The following is a 23,985-nucleotide window of genomic DNA, read 5'->3' on the forward strand; positions in this document are numbered from 1 at the left end:
AAATAAAGGTATAGACATCCTTTGTTCATGCACTGGAAGACTTAATACTGTTAAGATGTCCATACTAGCCAGGGCAATCAACAGATTCAATGCTACTGCTATCAATTTCCAGTGGCAGTTTTATTTTTTTCTCAGAAATAGAAAAAGTAACTCTAAAATTCATATGGAATCATAAAGAACCCTGAATAGCCAAAACAATTTTGAACAAGAAGAACAAAGCTATACACCTGTTGGGGGTGGGACACATTTATAAGAGGGACTTTATCCAACAAATTTAATCGGTGTAACCTAATTCTCTGTATGCTCAATGAATCCCAAACAATTAAAAAAAAAGAACAACAACAAAGCTGGAGACATTGTATTTCCTGACTTCAAAACATAGTATAAAGCTATAAGAATCAAAATAGTATGGTACTAGCATAAAAACAGATGAAAAAGTACCCAATGTACTCAGCCCTACTATGAAACTAATTTAGGGTTTTCATATGAAAGCTATAACCCAGTTACAACCTAAGAATAGAGGGAAGGGGGGAAGGGAGGGGAGGGAGAGGGGAGGTGAGTAGAGGGAAGGGGATTGGTGGGATTACACCAGTGGTGCATCTTACAAGGGTATATGTGAAACTTGGTAAATGTGGAATGTAAGTGTCTTGGCACAGTAACTGAGAGAATGCCAGGAAGGCTATGTTAACCAGTGTGATGAAAGTGTGTCAAACAGTCTGTGAAGCTAGTGAATGATGCCCCATGATCATATCAATGTACACAGCTATAATTTAATAATAAAAAAAACATAGTATAAAGCTATAAGAATCAAAATAGTATGGTACTAGCATAAAAACAGATATGTGTATATAGACTGAACATAATAGAAAACCTCAAATGGTCTTTGACAAGGTCAACAATACTACACAATGGGAAAGGACAGTCACTTCAACAAATGATGATGGGAAAATTGAATATTCACACAAAATGAAAAAATGAGGATTCTTACCTAATAACATACACAAAAATCAACTCAAAATGGGTTAAAAGACTTAAACATAAGACCTAAAACTGTAGAACTTCTCGAAGAATACATAGGGTAAAAGCTTCATAACACTGGTCACTTCAATGATTTCTTGGATATAACACCAAAAGCATGATCAGGAAAACCAGAAGTAAACAAATGGTACTACATTGAATTAAAAAGCTTCTGCACAGCAAAGAGAATAAACAACATAGTGAATAGGCAACCTACAGAATGGGAGAAAATACCTGCAAGCCATGTATGCAATATGGGGTTAATATTCAAAAACTATAAGGAACTCCTATACCTAGCAAAAAAACAAATAAGCCAATTAAAAATGGGAAAAGGACCTCTGGATACTTATCCAAAGAAATTGAAAACTAGATCTCAGACAGATATTTGTACTCCTATGTTCATTGCAACTTTACTAACAATAGCCAAGAGGTGCAAATAACCTAAATGTCCATTGGCAGACAAATGAGTAAAGAAATGTAGTATATTATTGAGCCATAGAAAAGAAGGAAATCATGTCATATGCTAAAGATGAATGAACCCTGAGGACATTATGCTTTGTGAAATAAGCCAGTAACAGAACAAATAATGCAGGGTTCCACTCACTGCAGTATCTAAAGCACTCAAACTCACAGAAGCAGAAAGTACATTAGAATGGTGGTCGCAGGGGCTGAGGGCAATGAGGAGTTGCTGTTCAATGGGTTTAATAAAATTTCAGGCATGCAAGATGACAAAGTGCTAGAGATCTGTTGTATAACAACATGCGTGCATTCTGAGTGTTACAATAGTGTACACTGAAAAGTTTACAGGAGTAGATTTCAAGTCATGGATTTTTAAAGTTATAATTTAAAGAAAAATCTCCCATGGGCTTATTAGTTTTCAAACTCTTCAACGTTATATTTAAGATCTGTCACAATCTGTTTCCTGCTTTTTTCCCCCTGGTAAGGCAGGTTTTCTTTCGCCCTCCATCTCAGTGTTTGTTTTGTATCTGTTGCTTAGAACATTTCATCCCTTTGCTCCAGTTAGCCAAATCTAGCCCATCCAACTTAAATCCCAATTCCTCTATTAAGACCTCAGAAAATCCATACAGATGATCCTTTCCTCTGAACTCCTTACTACTTACTTAATGCTTTTTAACTTTTCACACGTGCTCAAATTTCCAGAGGATTACAAGTTCCTATTGGAAAGAAGGTCAAGTTGTGATTTTGATTTCAAGTCACAGTACACTGCCCATTATACAAAGTGAATAAATATTTCTCAGCTAACTAAATGCAGTCTGGAGAATAAAATGATTTATATAAGAAATCTGCATACAAATCTCTATACAACATATTGAGTGTAAATCTTCAGGGCTGGGTTGAGGTGACCTTAAGAGAACTGATTAGAATTAGGCATCTTCCTCTTACCAAGTTAGCTCACCTCTATACAGATAAATACAAGACTTACTGTAATAATTCAATGCAAGAACTATTTCTACACAATCTCACACATAGCAAGCTTTCTCTAAAAACTTATCAGGGTTGCTACAAAAAAATAAGAAAAGTCTATTTTAACATTCCTAACTCCATAGCCAAAGTAAAAACAGAAACTTTTATAGGAAGAAATAAATTATTCCTCTGTTTACTGAAGAAAAAAGGATATTTATTGGATACTCTTACTTTCTGCAGTAAGCAGAAAAGGATGTGGTTTTGCTAATGTTATGGGATTCTTGAAAGCAGACTGCCAAATTGCATAGCTCTCAAGAAGGCTTAATGAAGTATGTTTTGTATCTTCATACAAATATACATGTACATGCAACTAACTCCACAATCAACAGAACCATAGTTAACACAAGTTTCTAATCCTAGTTTGAGGGTTTTAGTGAACTGGCAGAATCTGAATGTAAAATAAAAGGCTTCTTTAGTGCAGTGCCAAATTGCTCTGGAAAGGACCCAATTTGTCTGCAAAAGGGGTAATCATGTATTTCAAAGACAGTGCATATGATTTTCTTGATGACCACACTGTACAGCCTCAACAGAGCTTTCACAATTTATGTTATTCTCTCTTTCCAAACAAGACATGTATACAAAAATAGAGGGAATTTTAAGATGTTTATATGATACAATGTACATAGCTAAAGAAGTGTATCATGTTAATGAGGTCAGTATGTTTGGTTTTTCCCCTTTGTTTCTAGAAACAGATTCAAGGCAAATGAGAAGGATCAAGAAGAGAGACAGTAAGAGATTCTTCTTAACCTACAAAACAAAAATTATAGTCTTATTTTCTAGTTTACTTGATAAAATTATCCCTTTTGAAACAGTCTTTTAAAATTCAGTGATGTGTATAAAATTAATTACACTTGCACTGTTGGTACTGATGATTCTATAAACTCATGTTTCTTGAATAAACTTAAATAAAGTAAATCAGAAAGTATTTATTATCCATTAGAAATTCAACCACTAGTGTTCATTAAAATGTTTACATCTGGGCGGCGCCTGTGGCTCAGTCGGTAAGGCGCTGGCCCCATATACCGAGGGTGGCGGGTTCAAACCCGGCCCCGGCCAAACTGCAACCAAAAAATAGCCGGGCGTTGTGGTGGACGCCTGTAGTCCCAGCTACTCGGGAGGCTGAGGCAAGAGAATCGCTTAAGCCCAGGAGTTAGAGGTTGCTGTGAGCTGTGTGAGGCCACGGCACTCTACCGAGGGCCATAAAGTGAGACTCTGTCTCTACAAAAAAATTAAAAAAAAAAAAAAAAAAAATGTTTACATCTAAAATCTTTTGCCCCATTTTTAACATTTTAACTGTAAGACTAAGAGAAGTAGTGAGAAAGCAGATCTAAAGATCATTACTAAAATAATATTAAAGAGGTCCATTGGTTTTCTTCACGTCTGATCTTTTTCTTGATGATATTGTAAGAAAAACAAAATATTTTTAAAAGCTGGCAATAGGAAAGCCATGTTACGAGCCTTACAGACATTGAAGTCATTAAGGTCCCTGAAAATGGCTATAACAAAAAAAAAAAAAAAGAAAGAAAGAAAAAAGAAAAACAAAATATTCAAGCCAAAAAGAATTTTTAAAGCTATCTGATTTTTCGCCTCATACTAAGCATGATAGGCATACCTAAACACATTAAGTTCACTTATCACTTTCACTTGAAGTATGTATTTCCCAAGACAATACATCGTTTAGTTACATAGGGCTCTCATTTCACTTCACCAAATCTTTGATATTGAACTTCTTATGCTTTGGGATAATTTTCTAAATTTCTGTCTATCTCACTAAATTGTAACCTCATCTGAGGGAGAAACCATACTTTAGTAATCTTTGTAATCCCACATTTAGTACTTGGCCTAAAACAGAGAAGAAACTCAATAAAGACTGAATAAAAGAATTATTGAATGAATGGATAAATATGTTTATGTTATGTGTCAAGTTAAGTTCAAGTTCTTAAGTACAGGCTAAAATAGACAGGAGAAATCCTCCACTCCCCTCTCTACACTGTCTATCTGTCTCTTTCTCTATTCCCCTTCATGCTGCTATTTCTACTTTTCAACTTGGTTTACTAGTAATTGATTTAATAGTAATTGCCTATTGTTAATAAATATTTCTACCTATGTCAGTCACCTTAAACTAAATACATCCAGGATCAAATTTCTTGTCTTTCCCGTCCTTCATTCTTCCCCTGCTCCTCTTTCTGAGTTACCTATTTATGTACAATGACATTGATAACCCAAGCCAGAGTCTGTTTTATCTTTGACTTCTCTTTCTTCCATCACCTTAATTTAATTAGTTACCAAGTTGCATTGTTCTATTACCAAAATAGTTTTTCACTACAGTTATTCAGTCAATCATCTACTCAACCAATATTTATTGAGTTATTTATATGTGTTTATGGCATATTGCTCTGGTTATCGTAAAATGAGTTATTCTCTTCTCTCCAAAAGGTTAAGTCGAATAGAGAGACAGATAAACACATCAGCAGTTATAATATATGAAGATCAGTTCTTGATAGATTTTTTTCAAGAATATAGGAAAAGAATGCCTGTTTTAGATTAAGGAAGAATGGGGAAGGCTTCCTGTACAATGTAATATGTGATGTATAGGTGTTAGCTTGACAAAAGTTGAAGAAGGTAAAGAGATAGCCAAAAAAAAAGAACAGCATGTAAAAAGCTGTGAGATTTGGATAAGTATGACATGCTTTGGTGTGCTAAAGAGCTTGACTGAAGGGATGCTTTTGGATGTTATAGAGTTACAGAGAGATTAGGTCACAAAGAATTTTATATAAAAAGTAAAGAACTATAAGCCTTAACCTGGAAGCTGTGGAGATCATGGGAGGATTTATGCACAAGAGGGAGAGGATTACATCTATACTTTATAGAGATAATTCCATCAGCAACTTGAAGGTAGATTTGCAGAAATGCCGGACTGGCGTCAGGAAGAACAATGGGAGGGCTATTATACTAATCCTAGTGAAAAATTAAGAGGGTCTAAACTACGACATTGGCAATCAGAATGATTTTTAAGGGCAAACAGGGAAAAATTTGAGTCAAAGGAGAGACTAGGACAAAGGTGATAATTGACAGCAATGAGGTGTTTCAGGCGGCAGGAGGGGATTGGATGCAAAACACATGTGGAGCTTGAACAGGCATAACAGGCAGAGGAATACTTCTATGGAAGCAGAAAGGAAGAGGGAAAGCCCACTGTAGAGAGGGATACGTTTGTAGGGGGCAGGTGGAGCTGCCAGATAAAATACAGGACACCCGGGTAAATCTGCAATTCAGATAGACAACAAATAACTTTTAGTGTACAGGCAATCCCCGAGTTACGAACACACAACCTCCACACCACTCACACGTATGAACAGGGGCTACTACAGTTAGACCCCAAGTTACAAACATACAACTGATGTACGACTCACACTTATAAATGGAGGCTCTTACGGGTAATAGGTAAATGTATCTATTCCAACTTACATACAAATTCAACTTAAGAACACACCTACAGAACCTATCTTATTTGTAACCCAGGGACTGCCTGTAACTATCTTCCACCTCCTCACAAGTTTTTTTCCTGAATGCCATACATCCCACTTGTCTGCTTCACAACTTCCTAATCATTCATCAGCTCAGTACCTTCTCTGCAAAGCAAAATCTGACTCCCTTAACCCTGTTCTCTCACCATATTACATATTATATGTTATTCAAATATAATTATATTTGAAATAGATTTCATTATTTGAAAGGTTTTCATGTACATCTTTCTCCAGATCATAAATTTATTGAAAGTAAAAATCTGGACTTTTTCTCTTGAAAGCAGGTATCTTTACAGCTTTATAATCTAACATGATGGCTATCACATAAAAGGCAGCTGATGTCTGCTAAATGAATGAATATCCTACTTCAGATCTCTATTTACTGCCTTGTTGTTTTTCTAGTTCGTCTCCATAACTATAATTTCTTTCCTCCTCAAGTTGTCCTCCATACTGACATAATAGTGTTGTCTAAAATATAAACCATCTAATATACTTTACTATTTAAATGTCTTTGATTACTTCATGATGCCCACAGGATAAAGTAGAAACTCTTCATCATGGCACTGAATATTCTGCACAATTAAATCCCAAAACTAAGTAGTTAGAAGTTCAGACCTTGAAATCATATCTGGGTTAGAATCCTGGCTACATGACGTCATAGCTATATGACTTTGAATGAATACCTAAATCATCTGTAAAGTGAGGATAATAACTGCCTCATAATGCTACTGTGAAAATTAAATGAGATGCTATCTGTGAAACATTTATTAAAGTACTATACTGCTTTACCCTCCAGTACACTAACAAATTCAGCTATGATTACAACCCTTTCTGCCTTCCTGCCTTCCTTTCCTATCACTTCCCCTCTCTCTACTCACACTGATACCTTCACAGGTTACACTTCCTAACTTGCCAATTTTCCAAACTTGAGGTTATTTCATCCTTGCATGTCATTATTCACAGCACTTTATTTGTTTACAATGACTTCTCCACATCAGCCTGCATGGCAAAGCTTGGTATTTAAAATTTTGTCATGATAATTCCTTTAGTATGCATACAAATTAGTAAAGAAAGTTAAAAATGCTTAGGCTTCTTCAGATATTTTGTGCTATGTAAAGTTTCCAGGACACCAGAGACTTTCTCTTATTTTCATCAATGGATATTTTATGAGCTCTACAGAGTTTTACTGGTCAGACAATTCTCGTCCTTTTTTTTTTTTAATTCTCAGCTATTTATATGCTCTGGCTTTTTAGAGTTTGATTTTTGCCCATCTCTTCCAAGAAATCTTTTTTGAGGGACTTATATGCTTTGTAAATACTGTTATCCCAATCTTAGGATACCAAACCATGAAAATCATTTCAATTAATTGAACCTTGAAAGTTTATTAAGATTGGAAAACTCAAGATATCCATAATTCTTTAGTCTTTCCCTCTCTCTCTCTTTGTTTGTTTGTTTAATTCTTTTTTTTTTTTTTTTTTTTTTTTACCTTTGGTCCTTCAGGGCCGTTTTGTCCAGGAATCCCAATATCTCCTGGAAAACCCTAGGGAACATAAAAATATAGAATTTATTCCACAAAAAAATTTTAAATCTCTTAAACATAAAAAAATTCCCTTTACCTTTCCTTCATGCCCAGTTAAAGCAACCTACCGTCTTCAAAAATTTCAATATGAAAGATTAGCTGAATTAGGTCGTTGTTTAACATTGGAATACAAAACTTATGAAGTATACTAAAACAGTATTTACTTCATCAGTTATTACAAACAATCTTCAGACCCCAAGAAAGTCCTCTTCAAGGTAAGAGAGCGAAAGTCTTACTCACAAATTAACCACAACTTGGAATAATGCAAAAATGTGTGTGCTGTGTTATTTCAATGACATATAGGACACAGGGCCGCCAAAGAGTAGGTGAATGTACTCTGTTAGACTTATTGTTTACAAACTACATGTCACCTTGTAGATTTTTGTTAGGTAGTGCTGCAAAACAATTTCTGTCTGATAAAGAAAATGAATCCCAAGGGTTATGGTTTTTATAGGATTAAGCAGCTTTGTATCTAACTCAACTATCTTATCCTAGCATGTTTAATGGTTTATAAAGACTTAGCTCCTGAAATACTCTTTCAACTCAACATCTTACTGATTCCATCATTAATTATTAAGTGGAATAAAATCTTTAATCCATGTGTGCTTTATCTTTTCATGAGAATCATGATTTTTACCCTGTTGGAGAGTACGTAAGCGTCTAAAACAGTTGGCAAAGACATAGAAATGGACCATGGTGTTAAATTAAATCTGGGCTGGGAAAAGGTTCAAACTGGGTTTTTTAAATGATTAGATTAAAATTCTTGCTGAAATAATGGATTAGAATGTGATTCATAAAGATAAATTTCAATAACAATAATAAGCTAATAATTGTGGTTTCACTTATATTGAACCAGTCACAGATAAAGCTGTTTCAGTGTTTTCCTTTAATATAGAAAAAGGGGGAGAAGGAAGGATTATGAAAGTAATGAAGGTTATAATTAAAATATGAATGTCAGCAAGACAGAGTAGTTTAGTGGAGAAATAAATATGATAGGACTAAAAAAAAACAATAAATAATATGGAACAGCAAGGTTGGTCTAGGATATTTTCTCTGGAAAGAAAAATAAGAATGTGATACCAACTCATCCAGTCTGGATCAAGACAGAAATGCCTAACCTTGGATTAAAAACTTGGATTCTGGGCGGCGCCTGTGGCTCAGTCGGTAAGGCGCCGGCCCCATATACCAAGGGTGGCGGGTTCAAACCCGGCCCCGGCCAAACTGCAACCAGAAAATAGCTGGGTGTTGTGGCTACTTGGGAGGCTGAGGCAAGAGAATCGCTTAAGCCCAGGAGTTGGAGGTTGCTGTGAGCTGTGTGAGGCCACGGCACTCTACCGAGGGCCATAAAGTGAGACTCTGTCTCTACAAAAAAAAAAAAAAAAAAAAACTTGGATTCTCTGCAGAAAAATATAACTTGGGGACATTTCTGATAAAAGAAAAAGCAGTGGTAATGGAAAGATTTATCATAGGATCAGATTTTTGGATGTTCTGGAATAGTTTAATGCAGATAGTTTAATATAGACTTGTTGATTGTTTTACTAGTTGAATGGTGTCAGGTTCATTTATGTTAACGTGTATACATATGACAATTTTTAAAATATTAGATTCTTTTCCTGATAATTTCGTACCCTTTCTCTAGAACACATCCTTTGTTAGCAAGGTTTTTGTGTACTGTGTGTGTGTGGAAAATCCTTGTGGACTTGAATCAAGACACTCTGTTCTAGCTCTTTTTGTAACCAGAGCTAGTTGTCCAAAATTGAACTCCTTATCTTCCCCATTATGTTCCTCCTTCATTCTGTGTTCACTATCTGAGTGAATGTAACCTCAATCTACCAGTAAACTATATGGCTTAGTTAAGCCATACAGCTGTACATCATCTTTGAATATTTCTTCACTTCCCTCACCCTTACCACCTTCCCATCACTTTCTAAGCCCCATCCATTCTACTTCCTAATTCCCTGTCCACTTGAGCCACTTTTCTCTGCCTCTACTAACTCTGGTCTCCAAATAACTCTTCTTGCTTTTATTCATGCTCCCATCCCCTATATAAGGCACTATTCACTCTGTAGCCAGACTATTCATTCTATGCAAATCTGCTCATGCTACTTTGTCACTGGCCTCACAATAACATGTAAATCCTTAACACATGGTTTGTGGCTTTCATGATTAGGACTGCTTAACTCTCTTTTCTACTCCCTTCCATGCAGCACTCCAGTCACTGACCTATTTTCATACTCTGAAAAGTATACATCCTCTTTTTCTGCATTTTCCTCTGCCTTGTATAACTTTCCTGTAACTTTCTTCACCTACAACACTTATATTTTAAGTAGAAGATTGAATAGTATTTAACTGACAAATCTTTCCTTGACCTCCATACCTTCAAAGAGTTAGGTCACTTCTAAATACTGTCACTTCATCCTCGGGTCCTACAAGGTCACTTAATGTAGTGTTTTGGCTTGTATTGTTTTCCTCATCAGATTGTAAGCTCCTTGAATGCAGTTTTATGTATTAGTCACTACCATATTTCCAGCAACTAGTATACCACCTGAAACATAGAAGTGCTTAAAAATGATTTTTTATTGTTGAATGATTGGCTTGTTTGGATTTTTTGGATGGAAAGAACATATTTAATGGTTATTTTTAGTACTTCAGTACTATTGATTTATAACCAGTTCAGAGCCCTGGTTCAGAGATTCTCTGTGGATGATTTAATAATTCTTGTCCATCTTCCAAATGAGCCCAGGAAATCTTGCCATACCTGAAAATAAGAAAGTTATCATAGCTATCAAAACTAGAGTCATGTTAAAAGAACTCAGCACGTGCTTAAAGAGACTCCCACTGGTCAGATAGGGGGCAATATGAACTTCAGTAAATATAAGAATTTTAATGAATTGGAACACATCAAATATGGTTTAAATTTTTAAGTTTGTAATGATATAACAACAAGAATTGCTCATGTTGAAAGAAGAAAATGGTCAGGATGAAAGAAAACCAACTCATTATATTGAAAACTGGTAAACCAAAGGGGAGAATCATGCATTTATTCTGTGTTTCCTACATGTTCTGTACAACTAGTAACCAAATAGTACATGAGGGGATGCATTCCAGACAACAAATAAAATAGAAATTAAAACTTAAAATGTAGGGCGGTGCCTGTGGCTCAGTGAGTAGGGCGCCGGCCCCATATGCCGAGGGTGGTGGGTTCAAACCCAGCCCTGGCCAAACTGCAACAAAAAAATAGCCAGGCGTTGTGGCGGACGCCTGTAGTCCCAGCTGCTCGGGAGGCTGAGGCAAGAGAATCGCGTAAGCCCAAGAGTTAGAGGTTGCTGTGAGCCGTGTGACGCCATGGCACTCTACCCGAGGGCGGTACAGTGAGACTCTGTCTCTACAAAAAAAAAAAAAACTTAAAATGTAGATTTTTTTTAAAAAAAGAAATAACAGAGTAAGAAAATCTCGATGTTGCAATCCCACAAAAGCCTAATAGATCTAGGCATTGAATGTCTACTGTTACTAACATCACAAAAAAAGACAAAAGGAGACATGCTTCTTCATGAAACAACATGATAGAACCAATAGTCATATCGAAACAACTAACCAACTAAATGTGCTCAGGCCCTGTATGTAAGCACCAATTTGCAGGAAAATCATAGGACAAAGAAATACGAACTACACCAGGAGACTAACATAATCAGTAAAATCTAGACTGTGGAAAACTCTATAGGTTAAGGGACGGGGGAGCTTCAATAATTATAAGGGAAAAACAGGGAATGGAGGAAGAACTTACAGATTGAAAGACACAGCCAATAAAATGAACAAGCCTAAACCATAGGTTTCAAAGATGCATATTTGAATGATAAACTATCAAAGAAAAACAATGAGAAACTTCTTATTTGGGGGAGAAGTGATGGGTCTGTGGTTGGTTTGGGACACCCAGGGCTTCTGCAGGAAACTGGCAGTTTTATTCTTAGACTGTGTAGTAGTTAACAAGAGTGTATTAGTTGTGTGTGATATACATTTCTTTTATATAGTTTTCTGTGTCTATATTTTATGTTCAATTAAAAATAAGAAAAAAATTGCTGAGGTGACTTTCTGTTAAACATGGTATACTAGATATATGCATATCTCACTGCCCTTTGTAAAGCTTCATTAAGATACAGGTAAAGAAATATTAAAAGACATAAAAAATGCCAAACTCAAAGAAAATGAGACAAAAGCTATCAACAAATCTGATATCGTATTATAGTAACACATTAAAACAGTTATTAAAAGGAAAAAAAGGTCTATTTCCTTCTCACATAGGAAAGCATAGAAACTTGGCAAAAGATCCTCTTCATTATTTTAAAAATTCATACTTGAGTTACTAGCAAGTAGAGATCTTGCCTTTTAAATAATTCATTTTAAAATATGAAAACCAGAGTTAATTGGATCAACTGTACTTTAATAATAATATGCATCTATGAAAGATTTCTTTAATGCTCAGATTGATGTAAATCAAACTGGACATGAGTATCTTTGCTAAGTATCAAAATATCAGACAGTGTACAGACCGAAAAATAAAAGGTAGTCCTTAGAGTCTATACTTCTCATTTTAAAAACCAACATTGACATGAGCTATCCAGAGAGAAGAGTAAAAAAAAATCTGATGAAGATGCTATAATTCATTTTTAAAATTTAAAATAACTTGAAAAACAATAAAAGATCAAAATATTTTCTCCACAATGTGCTTTGCTCAGTTATCCCATCACAAATGAAAACATAATACCTTAGTGAGGAAAAGGGATAATAGCTTGACTTCTGGTGCTTTCTTAATTGAAATAATATGACCCCGCATTTTTTACCAACAAGCAGAAAAATGAAGTAACTTTAAAAATAACATGTGAAAATGTGTCTTCTATTTTTAGACCCTTCACATCTGTTTGCTACACTGAGAGTAGTGACTCAGCATTTTCTCCAGTAAAACAAAGTTTTATTATTCTATATTCACTAGAGGACAGAAGCTAATTCACATACTTTTTCTTTTTTTTAAAGCAAAATGTGGGAACCAGAGCACTAGCAGATCCCATTAGTTTCCTGGGAAATCATAAAAGTAAAATAATCATTTTTATTTGGCAGTAGCCAGAAGTTTGGAAGCTAGAGTGTCCTAAACAGAATAAATGCATGATTCCCTAAGCCATGCATTAAGCACTTTAATAATTCCCCAATAGAAATGATAAAGTCCCTGTTTTCTATTTAAATATGCAGACTTTTCAATTAGAAAATGGTAAATGGATAAATAATCAATAAGTCCAATGGATAAACTAACTTATGGTACATTCATAACATGGAACAACCTGGTTGAATCTCAAACATCTTATGCTAAATGAAAGCAGTCAGATAGAAAAAGAGTACATACCATGAGTCCACTGATATAAAGACTTTGGAAAAGTCAAATTAATCTACAGTAACAAAAGAGCAGATCAGAGGTAGCTTGGAAAGGGAATGGGCAGGAGGGACACAAAGAAGGTAAGCAAAGACATTATCAGATTTGACAGATATGTTCACCTATCTTCATCTTGGTGACTGTTTCACAGACTATACATATGTGAAAAATTATCAAATTGTACAATTTAAATATATGCAACTTATTATGTGTCAATTATACATCAATAAAGTTATAACAAAAACAGAAGTTGGTACTGGGTATTTTACATAATTATTTGCTTTGATGTAGGCAATAATTTTTTAGGGATTTTAAGATCTTAAGAATGAAAATAGAATTTATTCATTGAACTACTCCCCAGATAAAATCAGTAGAACTAAGACTTTGGCTTGTTTTAGAGGTAATGGCATGTTAAATTATAATAGCTTGAAAACAAAGTAGAACCGCCATCCTTGACCACCGGCCTCCATTGACTACCTCTTTAAGTTGACCTAGTTTTCATAGACTAGACATTTATCACATGTACTCAATGGAAGACTGACCCCTATATACATATTAGCCACTTCTGCGAAAGTATTTTGCCCACTTGGACAGTGACACACAATATTAATTTACCCTATGGAAGTTGACCAGTTGAGTCAACTCCACACTAAGAGTAGAAGGTATGGACTTTGCCCCTTAGTTGTATTATTTTTTTTCTTTAGAATAAGTTCTTTTTTCATGTTTTATTATTACCACATATTAGATTAGGCCTAACACCCTGTTTATCATGTATTGGGGAAGATATTTTCAATGTGAAGGACTGGTCTCAATTGTAGTTACATCCTACGATTACTGAAAAATTCTACAGTTAATTGAGACACAATGGCCCAAAGGAAAGAACTCAAAGAGCTGACACTGAAGGAAAAGGTTGATCTTCTACATTTTCTGGAAAGCAGCAGCCAAAGAACGATGGCAGAACATTTTGTTGTTAGCAAGAACACAGTTAGCAACATTCAGAAACATGAACGTGAATACTTGGGGAGATAAGGTAAGGAAAGTAGAGGCCTAAAGCGGAAAGGGGGGAAAACTTTGCTCAGTGACGTCAATGAAGCCATATTGAATTGGAGCAAACAAATGAGAGCAGCTAATAGATATAAAAATCAATGAGGATTAGAAACTTTCCATGCGAGTTCAATGGCCTGTCACTCCTATAGGTAACAACAGAATATTTTAAAGCTATCTTATATCAGAAAAGTTTGAATCTTCCAAAATACATACAGCAGAACCTCTGTAAGTTGACTATGCAAGAGACTATAACAAAATGGTCAACATATGGAGGTGATCAATATAAGGAACTAGGCCTACTGTACTGATAACATACATGTATTTCTTCTACAGCCTTTACTAGAGAATATCATATGAAATCATACATAATCCATATATGTAAATCAGTATATAGTAAAATCATACATACACTATCATACAAAATAAATACATTTACTGTGTTTTCACATTTAAATCACAATTCCAGGAAGGCTATGTTAACCAGTGTGATGAAAATGTGTCAAATGGTCTATAAAACCAGTGTATGGTGCCCCAGGATCGCATTAATGTACACAGCTATGATTTAACAAAAAAAAAGAAAAATGAAAAAAAATAATAAATCACTCTTTCTGAAAAAAAGAGTCAATCTTTGTATGTTTCTTATTCTTATTACAAAAGTAGTTGGAGAAAGCCCTCTTGACGCTGGATACACTATTCAGCATACCTGGCCTTATGTCCACAGCAAATGATTTCAGCTGCATTATCAGATGAGTGACATCCACTTCTTTGGAAGTCTCTGCAATTTCTGTGTCATCCTCATTGCTTCTTCCACTTCATCAGCTGCTTCATGTATTTTTACACTGGTCTATACTTTGATCAGTATCACTTGGAAAGCTGCTTCTGGATCAGATTCTTTAGAGGTTGTCACCTCACCATCCATTGCAACAAAACCTTCGAAACCTACCCTTCAAATTCTTTCATGGGAGATAGACTATGTGATGGGGCCAAAACATAGCACTCTTCAGTCACAACTTTCTTGAAACACTTCTGCATCACTTCTGGGTGAACTTTATTCCAAACAGAGCTGATCCAAGAGGACAGGATCCATTACTTAACAGATGCAGTGAATGAAATCACTTCCACAGGCCGGATACTGGTTTGTGTTTTAGCAGTGACCCACTGGAGGAGCTGGGCTTGGTGGTGCATTTTAAATGTTCTGATGATGTCTTGGTCAAGAGGTTGGATTTTAAGGTCATATTTGGAGGCAGAAATTTCAGTGTTATGTTTGTGAGATGATTCACTCACAGGTGACCAGGACAGTTGTCTACTGTCAGTAGAAGAGATCATTTTTTCTTCATTTCTCAGTTGATATCTCTTAGCTTCTCCTCAAAATAGGGCAACAGTCATCCATGCGCATTTGTTTGATCCTCAAGTGATGGGAGGTCTTCCGGCATTAGGTTCTTGAATGTGTGTGGCTTTGCTGATTTACTAATCACCAAAGGCTTCAGTTTCTCTCCAGTTGAGCTGATGTAAAACAGAACTATGAAACATTCTTTAGAAAGTTTTCCACTCTTACATTTGTCACCCTTCACAATGAGGCTCCAGCTAGGCTTTACCTTGAAAAATAGTCCTCATCAAACAGCATTCAAGATGTAGTCATCTTGGAAACCTCTGGCAAAGTCCAGAAACTTTTTGATGAACTCTTCCACAACTTCTACTGGAAATTCATTGGATTTATCACACAAGACTTTCTGGGAGATCTCATGTTGCAGCTTTAAATTTCTTAAGCCAATCACTTGATGCTTAGAAATCTGCCACCCTGAATTCCTGTGTGAGTATTTAAGCAACTTCTTGGGTCATCAGCCTGGAGATTCAGGCATTAACCACCCTCATTTGTTTGAACCAGTTTAATGTGGTTTCATTGGCTTCACTGAGCCAAGTCGTACTTTTCCACTGTAGCTCTGCTTTCCTTACTACATCTCTCCAAGTACTTGATTTATGTTTTTGATGTTGCTAACCATGGTCGTCTTACACCAAACTTTTCCACCATCTTTCTTTGACTGCTGCTTTCCAGAAAATGTAGAAAATCAACCTTTTCCTTCAACATCAGCTCTTCGAGTGCTTTCCTTTGGACCATTGTGTCTCAATTATCTGTAATTTTTTTCAGTAATTGTTGGATGTACCTACAATTGAGATCAGTCCTTCCCATTGAAAAAAATCTTCGCCAACACATGATAAACAATAGGAATCATGTCTAATCTAATATGTGGTAATATTAAAACATACAAAAAGAACTCACACTAAATAAAAAAAAAAATATATGACTAAAAAATAAAGTCCATACTTTCTGCCTGGTGTAAAATGGCCTCAACTGGTCGAGTTACCCAGGGGAAATTAATATTGTGTGTCACAGTTCAAGTGGCCAAGATACAACTTACAAAGGTTGTCAGTAAATAGAGGTCAGTCTTCCAGTGAGTACATGTGGTACACATCTGGTCAATGAAAATTAGTTCAACTTGAGATGCTCGGTACAAGGAGGTGATAAACTACAGAGTATCTACTGTATTTTAATTTCTTGGGCTGAAGAATTTTATTAAAATCTTAATGTTGAAAAGGATCAGATAAAAGTGTTACATTATATATGGTTGCTTGCCCATGCACTGCATTTTTATGACAAGAAAAAGTGATAATCTTTGATTTAGGCCTCATTTCTCAAAACCATCTGGAAGCAATTCTTGAGAGCGTAAAGGTTACATTTTAGCTTCATGAAAAAAATTAATAGAAGTGAAGAAGGTATAGTCTGAAAAGGTTAGAACTCAGGATTTTATATTAATAACATAGAAATTAAAGATAATATTATAATGTTTTGAATGTGGATGGCAAATTATAAAATGTCAGAGGAAACAGAGCAAAAGACAAACATCTTTGGAAGACCAAGCAGTAAGTGAAAACATGGCTTATGCATCCTTTAATAAACCAAGCTTTATGAGAAAGAATAAAACATCGTAAAACCACATTGATTAAAGGAAACAACATAGGCCTTCCTGGGGCATATGCTGGCTCTAATTGCAGTTATAATAGGACAGGTCACAGTCATAAAAATAGCCTTTAAAGATATTGAAAGCTAAATTAGCATCTGTATTCTCAATATCATAAGGACACTTGTACTAGACTGTTTATTGCAGCTCAATTTACCGTTGCCAAAATGTGGAAACAGCCTAAATGCCCACCAACCCAGGAATGGATTAACAAGCTGTGGTATATGTATACCATGGAATACTATTCAGCCATTAAAAAAAATGGAGACTTTACATCCTTCGTATTAACCTGGATGGACGTGGAAGACATTATTCTTAGTAAAGCATCACAAAAATGGAGAAGCATGAATCCTATGTACTCAATCTTGATATGAGGTCAATTAATGACAGTTAAGGTTATGGCGGGGGAAGCAGAAAGAGGGATGGAGGGAGGAGGGTGGGGCCTTAGTGTGTGTCACATTTTATGGGGGCAAGACATGATTGCAAGAGGGACTTTACCTAACAATTGCAATCAGTGTAACTGGCTTATTGTACCCTCAATGAATCCCCAACAATAAAAAAAAAAAAAAAAAAAAAAAAGAAGAAACAGGTCAGTACTATTCTTCCCATGAAAGTTTTCATTAAAAATGATTCAAATAAAGAATCTAGGTTCACATAAAGAGATAACCTTATATTAATGCAAAGTTTTAATTACTCAAAATAATCTCCTTCTCACAATGATTACATCAATACACTACTGTGGTTTACTTCCTATTTCTTCTCTATTAATAAAACTAGGTATTACACAATGTCATTCTGTACAGTTTTGAAGTATCACTATCTAACATGCTTTTAAACTAGACAAACAGGAAGAATAGGCATTTGTTAAGAAATCAGTCAACCCGGAAAGATAGCTGGAGTAAGACGGCTGTATAGCCACAACAGCTCTCATGGTTATAAAACATCAGTACAAAACTATTCCTAGAAACTGCCTACTGCTCTAACACTATGGAGAGTTTATTGCTCTGATTTATTTATTTTGAAGCCAAGTTCATTCTCTTAGCTTTACTGCTGCATCCATAACTCTGAATGATATGTCTATGTATATTTCCATGTGTGTGTGTCAAAATATTTTTGACATATATATTTAGGCACATATTTCTTAAAGTAGAGTTACCTTTAGAATCTTAATCTCTATGCAACATATCTTTGACTCATAAAATGATTCAAAATAACCCAAATGTTTTATCACAAAAGCTTATGTTCTATATCAACTGTCAGAAAAGAAGGCTGCTCTATAGTAAGCATTAAGCCAAAGTCAACATTTTAAATAATATACAAAGAAATTTGATATATATACTGTACACTTAATTGTATTTATGCTAGAATACTGTATGAGATCCAAGTAACATATATGAATACAGCAAGAATGACAAGTATTTTGCATTAGCAATTCAGTGGCAAACACATCCTCAAATTGGATTTTAAGCCTCAAGTATGTGTTATTAACAGTTGTTATACAGAACAGAAATCAACTTGATTAATTAGGGTCGAAATGTAATTAATGCATTTTTGTTTCCTTAAGATAACCATCGCATCCCTACTGACATAACAGAAAAATTTAGTCCCAACTATTTACACAGATACAAACTCTAAAGAGAATCTTTCTTGAGCATACTATGTTAAAACATGTTTCATAACTCAAGTTTAGCTTGCATGATTTTGTCTCAAATTTATCTTTCCATTAGTATTTTACCTCTGGTCCTGGAGGGCCGGATGGTCCTTGGGGTCCTGGGTCACCTACTGGGCCCTAAGACAGGGGAGAGGGAGCAAAGTACAAACATTAACTTAATAAATACAATTAAACAAGGAAACAAGCATATGGTAAACAAACAACACCAACACCCATTACATTATTTCAAACAAAATAGTAATGACTTTTCAGAGACTTGATTTGTAACCATCTTAAGAAATTGCGAAATTTATTTAAATAAAATGTTTGAAGATTTAATATATATTTATTCTTAAGTGTTAGAGATATAAACAAATTAATGATTAAGTACTCAAATCAACCACACAAGGGTGTGTGTGTGTGTATGTTTTCCCCAGAGGTAAGACAATAAAGTTTGACTCAACAAAGTAAGGGAATCTAAGATGAGGAACTGCTTTTATAAAGAACCAGAGTCCTAGGACTGTCTCTAAAATTCCTCCTCCCTCTGATATTGTAGGTGGCCTGAATTAGTAGTTAAGACTCACTGGATTGAAATCCCTGACGCTTAATCTCTCTACACCCCAGTTTTCTCATCAATAAAATAGTAATGATATTACTAATATTCTTACAGGGTCATTGCAAAGATTAAATGAGACAATGTATGTAATGAGCTAAGCACAGCGTTCTAGCACGTGAAGAACTCATTAAAGGCCAACCAGTTTTATAGTCATTAATCCTTCTCTCCAGACTTTTACTCGTCTTCTCATCAACACCTTGCATTCCTAACTTTTTATCCTTTAATTAAAGTTTAGAGGTTTCATTTTCAGTATTTCTGATGCCAGTTTCTGACATTTGGAAAGATGTGAAATCAGGTCCAGAAAAGAAAGTGAGAGGAGAGAAATGGTACAAATCCTGGAACTAGAGAAGCCTGGCAATGCTCTCAGGAGACCAAAGTACAGAAAGGGGAAGAACAGGAGCCCAATGACGCTGATTTTCATTAGAATGACTATCAAGATTCTATCATATTAAGTTTCTATAAGAGCTTCAAAGTTGGTCAAAATAGGCCTCATATCAATAAAATTGCAAGATACAATATGGGGTTACTCATTTTCCAAAAACTAAAGTACGATTTTCCAAATCCATGATCAGTGCTTAGGTATCTGGACATAAAAAGGACACAACTACTTCAGATAAATCTGTAGAAAGGTAAAGAAATAATATTCAAAGGCACATTTAAGTTTTCCTTTCCAAATAAATAAATATAAAAACTGTGATCCTTCAGAATCAGCATATATGGGAATCTTAAATTCTGAGATGGGGTTTTCACTGGTGCCCTCTAGTGGCAAAATCCAAGCAAGATGCTAAATTTAGAGAGGGAAAAACTGCCTACTTCCTAGGGCTTTGTTTTCAGAAAAGCTGATAACCAGATATTTAAAAACATAAATTGTGGAATAATTTCATTTGTTATTTTAAAATAATTCCTCATTTCATAAAACTTCAATTGCAAGTGTCAAATGAGTGACAAATTTCCTTTATAATATAAAAAGTGAGTTTTCAAGTAACTTTTAGAGACTTGAGTAATATTAAGTGTAGAAAAAGACAAAAACTTCTAGTTAAAAAATGAAAAGGACTTAAGAATTACCTTTGTCTCAAGGAAAGAGTATTTTATAAACCACTTCATTGCCATAGTTTTCTCTATTTTTTTTTAATACTTGCAGAGCAAAAGATTACCTATTACAGAATTGTAGAAACCTTCCAGATCAGAACATTCTTTCTTATATCTTGAAAATATTGTTTCATATTATAAATTAGATCCATCTGGAAACAGTATCAGTAACACCAACATTGTAAAGGACAGAAAATCAGAAGTAGGATTTATAAACTAGGAAAGACATACTTAGGACTTTAGCATTTTTTTCCATGATAGTGAACAAATGCTGTAGATAGGTATTAACTTGTATCATTTGAGTGTGAGAGATTGTTTCTTAATATGATAACTGATTCTGTGTAAGCAACATTTCATCAAACAAGTGTCTCTTTCCATAATTAGGAAAGGTTTCCAGGTTTACAAAAATATCTATAATTTTTCTATTAATAAGATAGAACAAGTAATAAATAAAGCGAGAGCCTAACAAGGCCATCTCACTCATATTCATTCACGAGTTCCTATCCTATTTTCAGTCTAGAGTATATATTTTTCAAAAGTTTGATGAAACAAATAATAATGAATTACCTCCCTGCCAAAGTAATCCCTGCTGACATTTTGTTGTCGTTGTTGTTGGAATAATAAAGAATCTATATCCATGCCACCCTGAACAAGCCCAGTCTTATCTAGAATAGTACAGAAAGGTAAAAAATGAGAAGAAAAAGGTTCACTCTCACCATCTCTTGCTCCCTGCCCTAAAAGAATCCCATTAGTGTTTTTTGTAATTTCTTTCAGGAAAAAGTTGAGAGTTTTACGAGAAAGTGTTAAGGTGAAATAGGTTCCCCATCTTTCTTTAGCTTAGACTAGAAAAATATTAACAAGCTTTATAAATACAAGAAAAATACCATATTCACAGGGCTACAAAGCACCCTAAACATAATATAGTCTGACTTTCATTTTAAACATGAGAAACTGGATACTGTCGTAGCTAAATGTCCAGAGTTACATGTCAGAGCTGGGACTAGAATCCAAGATTCTGTCTCTCAGAGTGTGATTTTTTTCCTTCTATTAACATGTTATCAATACAATTTGAATCAAAGAGCAAGGAACTTTAAACTGGTTAGGCTTGTATAAGCATAATATTTGACCCTAGTTTTTTCAAGAAATTAATTGTAAAGCATAAGTGAATAATATTCATATCATTTATTAGTATTGGCCTTAGATAAGGTGTTGCAGCATTTCCTCTTATTATTAAAGGTTTAGAAAACTATCACATTGGGAAAAAATGAAGGTGTAAAAGGCTAGGGCCTTATTTTGCCAGTTACTACAGATACCAGAAGTCTTTGTTATATGGTTTAGAATCATCCTTGAAAAACAGAAGCTGTTTTTTAGTTTTATGACCTATTCTTATGACCCTTACTTTATGCACTTTGGAGTTTCTAAGATTCAACTCTAGGGCACAAGTCTGGATACTGTGCTGACTTCTATAAGTCCAGGGCAAAAGACTAATAAAATCAAAGGTCACCACTAACATTTTATCAAATAGATGCCCCAAACTGTTCTTTGGTTTAAATAATTCCTGCGAGAAGTATATAAAATGCTGTCACTGTTAGAAGTCACCAAGAATGGGGGACATAAATTTCCGTAACTTAATACTGCTTCCTGAGATGCAAAAGTTAAATAATCCAGAGACAGGAAAGTAGAGTTACAAGGAACACAATAAACCACTCAGAAAAATAACACTCTTGTTTTTAAATGCATATTTAATGTTACATTAATAACTTACAATCCTATAATTAAAATTTTCTATCTATGATCATCTTCACCTTCATAGAATTGTAATAAACATTAGACTACTAGAATGATCTTAAAATATTAAATCCTAAAACTTATGGATCGGTGGCTAAGACCAGGGGCTTTAACACCTCTAACTGCCTAGGTTTTCCCAGATGGCCGCCTGCTAACTATGAGACCTGGAGGAAGTTATCGACACTCTGTCTCAATTTCATTGATATGTAAAATAGAAATAATAATAATAGCAACTACATAGGATTGTTACGAGGATTCAGTTAGATGTATTGTCTTAAAAATACTGCCTGGAACTTCGTAAACCCTCAGGAAAGGTTAGTTACAATAATTAGTAAGATTTTTAATATTCAGAAATATATTTCGACTCATGTTTAATTATTCTCTTTATATGATTTAAATTATTAAGTAATTTTACATTTATAATTTGTTAGGGTATATGTTAACTACAATACAGGGAATCTTTTTCTTTCATCTAACTAATGTCCAACGGTTAGAAAAGAGGCAGGAAATTAGAATCTTTGAGCCCATAATGCAGTGGGATGTGACAAGCTATTATTTTTTGAGAATGTTTCCTTAACAAAACTGATAGTTAGAAAAGGTAAAATATTATTCAAGATGCTTTATATTTTTGGTTTTAAAAGCCCAGTGTTTAATTTAAATACTTTTTTTTTTTTTTTTTTATTGTTGGGTATTTATTGAGGGTACAATAAGCCAGGCTACACTGATTGCAATTGTTAGGTAAAGTCCCTCTTGCAATCATGTCTTGCCCCCATAAAGTGTGACACACACCAAGGCCCCACCCCCCTCCCTCCGTCCCTCTTTCTGCTTTCCCCCCCATAACCTTAATTGTCATTAATTGTCCTCATATCAAAATTGAGTACATAGGATTCATGCTTCTCCATTCTTGTGATGTTTTACTAAGAATAATGTCTTCCACTTCCATCCAGGTTAATACGAAGGATGTAAAGTCTCCATTTTTTTTAATGGCTGAATAGTATTCCATGGTATACATATACCACAGCTTGTTAATCCATTCCTGGCTTGGTGGGCATTTAGGCTGTTTCCACATTTTGGCGATTGTAAATTGAGCTGCAATAAACAGTCTAGTACAAGTGTCCTTATGATAAATGGATTTTTTTCCTTATGGGTAGATGCCCAGTAATGGGATTGCAGGATCAAATGGGAGGTCTAGCTTGAGTGCTTTGAGGTTTCTCCATACTTCCTTCCAGAAAGGTTGTACTAGTTTGCAGTCCCACCAGCAGTGTAAAAGTGTTCCCTTCTCTCCACATCCACGCCAGCATCTGCAGTTTTGAGATTTTGAGATGTGGGCCATTCTCACTGGGGTTAGATGATATCTCAGCGTTGTTTTGATTTGCATTTCTCTAATATATAGAGATGATGAACATTTTTTCACGTGTTTGTTAGCCATTCGTCTGTCATCGTTAGAGAAAGTTCTATTCATGTCTCTTGCCCATTGATATATGGGATTGTTGGCTTTTTTCATGTGGATTAATTTGAGTTCTCTATAGATCCTAGTTATCAAGCTTTTGTCTGATTGAAAATATGCAAATATCCTTTCCCATTGTGTAGGTTGTCTCTTTGCTTTGGTTATTGTCTCCTTAGCTGTACAGAAGCTTTTCAGTTTAATGAAGTCCCATTTGTTTATTTTTGTTGTTGTTGCAATTGCCATGGCAGTCTTCTTCATGAAGTCTTTCCCCAGGCCAATATCTTCCAGTGTTTTTCCTATGCTTTC

General features: G+C 34.9%; 1 protein-coding gene and 1 non-coding gene across 11 annotated transcripts in view; one reads left to right on the top strand and one right to left on the bottom strand.

Moving 5' to 3' along the window:
* COL24A1 (collagen type XXIV alpha 1 chain) overlaps nt 1-23,985 on the bottom strand; it is a 305,122-nt gene that overhangs the window by 187,698 nt on the left and 93,439 nt on the right. For all 10 annotated transcript variants that reach the window (XM_053592398.1, XM_053592400.1, XM_053592399.1 and 7 more), the window contains 2 exons: nt 18,824-18,877; nt 7,513-7,566 (listed from right to left, as the gene is read on the bottom strand). In XM_053592398.1, the coding sequence (XP_053448373.1) occupies nt 7,513-7,566; nt 18,824-18,877 (108 nt within the window). The remainder of the gene's footprint in view (nt 1-7,512; nt 7,567-18,823; nt 18,878-23,985) is intronic.
* LOC128587047 (small nucleolar RNA SNORA33) lies at nt 3,879-4,006 on the top strand. The gene has a single exon (XR_008380478.1). It is a non-coding gene; the product is annotated as a small nucleolar RNA SNORA33 (small nucleolar RNA).

Source organism: Nycticebus coucang, chromosome 5 (assembly GCF_027406575.1).
Source record: "Nycticebus coucang isolate mNycCou1 chromosome 5, mNycCou1.pri, whole genome shotgun sequence".
Lineage (NCBI taxonomy): Eukaryota > Metazoa > Chordata > Mammalia > Primates > Lorisidae > Nycticebus > Nycticebus coucang.